Source organism: Plasmopara halstedii (genome assembly GCF_900000015.1).
Source record: "Plasmopara halstedii genome assembly, contig: Scaffold_614, whole genome shotgun sequence".
NCBI lineage: Eukaryota > Oomycota > Peronosporomycetes > Peronosporales > Peronosporaceae > Plasmopara > Plasmopara halstedii.
Genome location: NW_020187532.1, coordinates 788,699 through 797,324, shown reverse-complemented (window position 1 = coordinate 797,324; position 8,626 = coordinate 788,699). Strand labels below are relative to the sequence as shown.

The following is an 8,626-nucleotide window of genomic DNA, read 5'->3' as shown; positions in this document are numbered from 1 at the left end:
CGGTCCCTGGGATATTATCCACCGGTTGGAGAGAATCCCACTTTATGTACTTTGTTTGGTAAGACGTCTCTGATTGTAGCCGATGATTTAGTGCGAACGTCGACTTCTAGGCATAAAAATAAGCATGCCAGTTCGCTACTTTGAGTTCTGCTTTTTTATATCGAAAATAAACGCCGAGTGGGGAGATTAAGTATTTTCATCAATCCTGCTTCATACTTCGCACAGATGAAAATTATATGACGCCTTTTTTGTTTTTTTGCTAAGGGGCATTGACGTGAGACACAATGATAAATTTCAAGAATCTAGTCAGTTCCATGATACGCTTACCGATGTTGAGGGGTACCATACCTGAAGGTTTCTCGTCACCAAGTTGTGACTTGCTTCAAGAAGGCTATATAGGATAAGTGGCATCGTAGGAGATAGCTGATCTACTCCTCTTCTATTTGCACTTACTGACAAATAGATGTTTGACGAATGACGAGCTTAGCTCATCTTCGGGTACCAATCGTACCATTTCGGCGACTTCATTGTCTTGCAATCCATCCCAAGCATACCCTAGCAATTTTTTCGATAACTGGTAAGATCCTCTACTGGCGGTAGAGAGAAGAGAAGGGACGTATAACCTCTAGAACATCCTCAGTCACTCAATTCATAAATCATTTATCTTCCTTGTCACTTTCATGTGTAGATTAAGCGCTCCAAACGGTGAGCACGTCATATTTAAAGGCTGTCTTAGCAGTCCACTGCATTAAAAAAGTGATAAGTCGATGCTCTTAACATACTCTTTTTTATCTTTGAAAAATGTTCTTTTCTGCACTTAAGAAATCACAGCTTTGTTTCTGCGCCAAAATCGCTACTGCTTCTTACTAGAGGTGATTTTGTGCCTTTTCAAAGCTCCTGTGCGTGACAGTAACTATCCTAATTTTCATACAATATATGACTTCTAGCATTATGGCAAAACCATATATACGATCATATCTTGAAGCCAAATCCAGGACAAGGCAACGTTTCACGCTGTCAAAGGTTTCAAAATTCAGTTTAAGCTTAATCTTCGGTTTTGACATGTCTCATCAAAAGATTCGCGTATATCATATCCATACTTGAATGTCTTCGCGCTCTGCCGACTATTTAAGCAGTTGCGCGTCGCAGTTATTGCACGACACATTCGAATCGATCAGAGCTATCCGCAGCTTCATCAAGCCGGAACGCGTTTGTTGCAAACCACCACTCTTACATGAGGACATCGCTTTCGGGGTGAGCACCACTGACTTCGACTTCCGCGGGCCAGAATTGAGCTCAATTTTCCCGGTGGTCAGTTTGAGCTTATTGGGATATTTTGTTTTCCCGCAAGGGGTTCGTCAGATGATCTCGATCTCAACTGAAAACGAAGATAGCATGCAGGCCACAGATAAGTCGAGCCCCCACTGATATAAAATTTACGAGTAATGAGGAGATTATCTTTTCAGTATGGCTGAGTTCAACCGCCTCTGACGCGCTCAAGGGCTATCACTACGTTACCCCATTGAAACTAGCAAAAATTATAATCTGCAATGAATTCTATGTCCATTCCGCTTTCTCGTTAGAAGTAGGGCGGCAAACCCCATATGAAATATATATCTTATGAATGGTCATCAAACGGATGACCTTTCATAAAGATGGTCACCGTCATCGCCTCCGGAAGAGGGTTTGACGCCATTGCAGCTGTAAGAGCACTTGATACGCCTGGTTAAGCGTCGTGGAAATTTGCGATGTGCATCGCTCAAACGAATCTCATGTCAAGATCACCACTATTTTTGAGTGCGATGTTTTAGCTTGGAGACTGCAAGCGCGACGAATATTGTCCTGTTTGGAGCGCGGCTGATTCCATGGTCATTGCAGTTTTTCTTGTTTGGAGGAAGAAATCTCTTCAACCTTTCGTTCCTCAAAACGCTGGACTATCAACATCAGTGAGTTTGAGACGCTGCTGGAAATTCTTTTCTAGTGCGTTCTAATACTTAGTGAACGCATCCAGATAAGCGATTATAGTGTCTAAATGGATAAATTTCAACTATAAACTGACGCTTTGCTCCATTAGCTGTTGAAGCATTACGTTTAATTCAGATGCCACATTTGTTGCGCTGCTGAAAGCTTTGAAAAGCAAGCAGCATTTTAACTCAAATACCGAAAACAAAGCATGCGTCTGCAGCGCAAATTCAAATTTGACGGCTTGCCGTTCCGGTACTTAGTCCCATTACGATTAAAATGTAATCCTTTCTCTAGACAAAGTCCTCAAGTACAGAATGCCGAATGAGGCACATTATACTATTTTTGGGGATCACAAAGAGACATACCGCTTGATACAGGCAATGAACTGGTGACCCAACATGGTTAGGTGGGTTAGCACATATGTGCGCACCTGCAAACGCTTTCACAGTTCAAATCTTCACCGAATGTGGCGGCACCTTCGGTCAGCCTGCCATTTTGCAGAGTGTTAATAGTTTTTCAGTATGAATTTTGTTTATGGTCTTCCATCCGGTACTAGCGGTATTGCGATCCTTTGTGGAACATATAAACAAGCTTACCCGCCCCACTGGTGTCATTGATAGAGCACAACCAAGATGTTCCGTACCAAAGTTGTTTCGCCAATGAGGCTTACCGGTATCTATTGTACAGATTCGCGCTTTACAGCGAAGTTTTGAAAACTGTTTCAGTAGCTTCACATCTGACTAGACATGAAAAGCTCCAGCATCCTGTTGATATATGATCTGACGCAACAGTAATCGCGAGGTAAAGTTTATCAAAGTGCTTGTTCACCGACGCGCCCATGCTGAAGTGATTGATTGAGTTTTCACTGAATAACGCAGCGCTATTCTTACAGACTTCATTCCGTTCTATATAAATGGTTTGGGTAACCTCGAGTGTCTTGGCCACAGCCACGTGGTGGCTCCGGTTCTAGCGATTCGATTCAATATGACTGGTTAATATCAGCTCAGTCACCTCATAGAAAGAACAGTAACTATATCGCTTTAAGTTACAGCGTCATGCGCTTGGTGAGAGCAGGGATGCTTAAAATCCGTAAACTAATGCTAAAATCAGAGAAGGCATAGAAAAATAAGTCTTCTGTTGATATCAGTTAGTCTATCTTTATACGCAGCGTTCCCGACTTTATGGCCATGATCCACCTGATCGCTCGCGGTTGTTGAGATAAAGTTATGACTTCACACTCGTATCGTCCGAAAAAGGCAACACCACGTCGTATCTTTTATTTAGGTTTATAAAAGTCGTGTCAAAATCCCGCTATTACAAGCCAGTCGAATGTAATTTTCTTTAATACAGACAAAGCAGCGTCTTTATTGTCGCTTGTAACGGTTATATCTTCTTTTCGAAAGCATTACGAAGGCGTGTTCCAGAGGATGCATCCGAAACTGACCCATCTCACTTTTTGACACATGTCCAAACTCTGGTAGAGTCGATTGCAGCCACAGCATCGCGAGCTCGTGAGAATCAGTCACAGAAAGTTGAATCCCCTTAGTGCTGATTGATGAGCAATGGATTTCTTTCTTGTGCAATATTTGGAGGGCCGGCGACTACACCGGACTATAACATAGATTTGGTGAAGTGTAAAGGCTATTAAATTTGAATTTCTGATGGGATTTGAGGCAAGACTAACGCCGATCCCCTTCACGACCTAGCGCTTCCTAGGCATATATCCATCTTAGAAAAGAGGCTATCTCGTGTGTCGTTGCAGCCTCAAAAGTGGGGATCAACCTTGTTGTGATCAATTCACTTGTCATAGAGACCAGCGGGGCTGTAAACAACAGGAATTGGACGCTAGAAAACTTAATCTGACACCCGCGTCGTGCTTTGTACTTCAAGCTTCATTTAACGCTCCAAGTGGACGTTCGTTTTGTTGAAGCTGGCATGCAAAGCCATATTACAAGTGCACGGTGCCTTTTCCCCACCAAGTACTTAGTATGAGTACTATACTCTTCTTCACTTACATCCAGCACCCAATGTACATCCGTTTTTGTACATCCGTGTTTGTAGGGCATAGATGGTTCCAACCGCAGCTGTGCTAGCGCAGGTAGTTATCGTGAGGAGGAATGACATGTGTATGAGAGAGTTAGCGCACACGAAACAAGTTACTGACGCACATTTGCTCTCAGTGTCTGCACGTATAGGCGTATAAGATCTCTACCCCAGCACAGCAAGCAACTTCAGACATTTTAAAGCGGAATCACGGCGTGATTAAACAAGAGACGGTATGACTCTTTTGCTTGCATATTAGAAAGTTGGCCCTTCTGAACCAGACTTAGCTTGTTAGTGGCGAGCTGGATGCTGTCGCGACTTCCACGGCAGGGATCAGCATAACTAGTTTCTTTCGAAAAGGGCTTGGAGCTCAAAATTCGTGCAGATGAAAGGCTGAGCGCTTTGAGCAATTTCTCCCTGGTCAAGACTTACTGTTTCTTTTCACGCAGCAGAACAAATATTTGTGTGGGAAAACTTGAGCCCTTTACTAAATATCGCTGTAAAGGCATCAATCGCGATAGGTCTGCTTTTCTGGAGCCTCGCTGAGCCAATTGACCTATTGCAGGAGGGAGGGGACTGTCGTTGTAAATATACTTTAAGAAGCAGACAAGGAAAGTGCGAAGAGTGGATTTAGACGGATTTAGACTTGGAGCGCAGTGATATCTTGTTCAGAAATACTTTGACGCTTTTTGTGTAAGACAAAAGTAGTGTCAACCCCAGGGAGGTCCAAAGTTTATTGGGTTAGTGTGTAACAGGGTAAATGCTGTACCATTATTTACATCAAAATTACAATCTAATAAGATTGTGCAAAATCAAATGCTGTACATTTGTGCGAAACTAACGTTGTGTTTTAATAGGGATGTAATGAATTTAAAATTGTCGACGTATCGATGTTGACAAAATGGCGATTATATGCAATAGATAGACCCGCAGTACACGTGAGCCGCTAGCCATTTTAAGAAGCACAGCCACTTTCAATGAGAAAAAAGGAATGTGAAACACATGATGGGCATTTCGAACACCAATTGACCGAGCACGCAAAAGCACATGATACATTAACGCAGGCCCGGGCCTCCAACAGAAAAGCCGCAATACCCTATTCACGCCCAAAATTGATCCCGATACTTAAATTAATTTAGACCAATGACTTATGATATCATATATGCGCAGAAAAATAAAACTACACTTATTAGACTATACAAGACTGCTGGTTATCCTAAACCTCTACGCAGTGAGGCTGCCGTAGCTCTTTGCCTAGAGAAAGCTAAGCTATGGTCAACGACCTTAAGGTCTTTACAAGAACCAGTACGAGTGTAGCGGATCGCAATTCGCTACCTCCAAGAGTTTTCAAGACCAAAACCAAAGCAGATACACTCTTCCGTTTAAAATGGAAAGTGTGTTTAATAGTTTTAGTTGCGGCAGAGCCGTCAATATCTAAAACCCTAGGTTTTTCTAATTATTAAAGAAATACCTAATTAATACAGTAAAATCTAATTAATATAGTTATATGCATTACTACTAGCAATCCTGCCACGTGGTGGCTTCTTGTTAGGATGTAGCCACACCACTGTGTACTTACACCAACTTGTGTAATCCACACCTATTTCCGGCACACCATCTTGTGCGACCCGCCCTTCCATACAAGGGACGTGTAACCCCTTTACACTCTCAGCTCGGGCAGACCTTACCCAGATTTCTGGCCTTACAGAAATTTCAATGTTCACCAATATTCTCAGCCACTCAAATTCACGCAGATCACACAGTGAATCAAACTCCCTGGAATTATAGCGCAAACAGTGAAAGCAAAAGTTAATAATTTTATCAGACATCACGGAAATCATCTTTCTTGTGTGTTTATCCTCTCAGCGACACAGCAGTAGCCAGCAAACCTCCTAGCGCGCCGTATGGATTCATGAATCATAAATCCCTGATAAAGGCGCTATTACGCTCCAAGTATCTACAAACGATCAATCATCACCCGTGCCTGGTGACCGACAGGCTGTTGAACCGAGTAGCGCTCACAGCGGGACAAAGCGAGATTCAATACTTGGGATACATCTAACCCCACCGATAGCCATTGTGTACACCGTCTTTATGTTAAAATTTGCTTCATCGATATCATTGGCAAACTTGCGCCATCGTTGGTTTTGACAGATAGATCAGCTGAATGAACATTATTCTTAAAGCATTTGCTAAAAGAGCTTGCTGCCGCGCCAAATTCTATGAAGCTCAAACAGGCGCCGTTGCGCTGGGATCCCGATGTTTGTAGCCCCGATGGTACTGCATTTGTCTCTCGCCAGACATCAAACACAACCGTTATTTGACGTACCCAATAACCTCTTGCACGTTAAAAATTGTTTTTTGAAACGAGTGGATACTTTCGAAATGTTGTTTGACATCCTTTCAAGAGAATGGGAGGCGGAAAAAATTGCTGCTCGTTCTCTTGAAACGTTGTCATACAAAATTTATCGCGGCTGCCTGAAATTTGCATTTTTTGCGCAAGACGTTCCTTAATCATCTTCTTTTAACAATTGGCTTTTTCGCACTTTGTTCGACCAGTCCCCATTCCGAAAATGAGACATACGTACGGACTAGCAAAACTATACAGGCGTACGCATATTCCACACTTAATCCGTAAAATAAGCAAAAACCCAGTTTTTGCCTCCAAAAACGAAGGTATTTCCTGATCTGATACCTCTTATCTAAATAGAGCAAGAAGGAATCCTTCTCAAGAATCTCAAAATCGAAAGGCTACTCTTGATTGTGTTGGGAAGATGTCACAGTATTTCTCAAACCGTAAAATTTACGCTTTCAAATTAGATGAAATCTAAAATTGCTTAAGACATCAATTTAATGGTATGAAGTAGTCGCAAATGACTTTGCAAGTCACGGGCTTAGGTAAAGCCATGACAATTCGGGTCTGTAAAAAATCAAAGAATCTTAGCGAGCAAATATATCATTAAGATGAGCTTGATAATTCTATGCTAAATATATTCTCTCTATTCTACTGTATACGATCTCCAACACACTTGACCTATACAAGCCTTTATTTAATTACAAGTCGAACTCAAGCCGGACTTGGGCCAGACTTTGTGTATTTCAAAGCGACAGAAAAATCGCTACGATTTCTAATAAGGGTATGAGTAAACTCCTCGCTAATTTCCTGCTTCAATCATTTTTTGTCTACTCCTGCCACCAAACTACACAGAACCAAAGTGCAAATGCCGAGCCCTGCCTAGGCATACTGTCTTACACGTTTATTACTGCATCATGCGACGTTAAAGGAACTGCAACACTAGCAAGCTAAACACACCTATAGTGTACACACCATTGCTTCTATGATTTTTTGATGCACACCTCCACGTTTCTCCTTCTTGCTTACTTTAGGCGGCGGAGATCGTTCATCGTAATATCACAATACACATGTGCGAGACAACCGCAGAAGCATGAACATCGTCTAGCACGTTTGGCCTATCCCACTCAGCTCAGAACATAGTCATGATTCATTTTATAAAATTGTAGCCATCTCAATCGCTGCAAAAACATTAACTTCTCGGCGGCTTCCTTGCTAATAAGAAATGGCAATGCCCTGAATATTGGCACTGAGTCAGGAAACCTACTTCAAGACCATTTTTCTTAATATTTCAAACCTCTCCTTAGATAGGCACTAAAGCATTTTGTAGGCGGTATTATCTCTGAACATAACGTATGTATCCATGACGAAGAAGTAGCGTAATTCAATATGTTTGATACGTAGGTGATGAGTTGGTTTCTAGCAGATGCGCTATTGGTCTAATTCGCTTCAAAAATGACTGACATATCCCCAGCTCGCTCAGCATCTGCACAAAAAGTAAACTACGCTTGTTGTGCGTGCGCATCGTGTTTGTTTCAGCCGTTGCCTACGCCAAATCGCGCGATTCTTCAAGAGATCGCAGTATGAGATTATTTACTAATCACGATCGTAGACATTCGGGAGTACACATTAACTGCGTTGTCCAAATCCGTACAATACACGAAGCATGACGACTAACGCCGCTTGAAAGTTCACAATACAATCCAGTGTTGCCTTTAAGTCGCAAATATATTGTCACACTAATTCTTTAAAATTGGTTAAAATGATGATTGATGTTCCGAGCAGCGCATGCCAAATACGGGCACATGCCAATCAGGTCATCGGCGACCGACTGCATGCCAAACAACCACTGCTCATTGATCCGGTTTCTTCCGCCAAATTGGAATGTAAGGTATCTGATAGAAATTTTGCCTGTGACTCCTAGAGTGAATATAGTGTCATAGGAAACCGCTATGACTTTGTCACCGCTTGTTGCCTAAAGGAAAACAAATTTATATACTCTTATTCATTTTCGGATCCTATCCGGTGAATAACGAGTTTTATTTTATGTCTTCTTGACCCAAACGCATTTTTTATGTATTTTATGCTTGAGAAGAAAATTGTGCTTTTGTTCGCGTATATTAAAACAATCTTCACCTCCCATCGAGCTCGTCTAGCTTAAACACACGACTCGAAAGCTTTTGAAGCCCTTCTTTAGTCAAGTACGAGGTCAGATTTGTTGCAGCGGGGCTGCCGTAGCGTTGCGCTTAGAGGAAGCGTAATTTG

General features: G+C 42.1%; 1 protein-coding gene across 1 annotated transcript; it reads left to right on the top strand.

Annotated features, from left to right (window-relative positions):
- Positions 1-8,123: 8,123 nt before the first annotated feature.
- Positions 8,124-8,340, top strand: PHALS_12195 (uncharacterized protein; the record flags this gene model as incomplete). The annotated part of the gene is made up of 2 exons (XM_024727698.1): positions 8,124-8,252; positions 8,305-8,340. 2 exons carry the CDS (start codon positions 8,124-8,126, stop codon positions 8,338-8,340), a joined length of 165 nt encoding a protein of 54 aa, XP_024578249.1.
- Between the last annotated feature and the right edge of the window lie 286 nt (positions 8,341-8,626).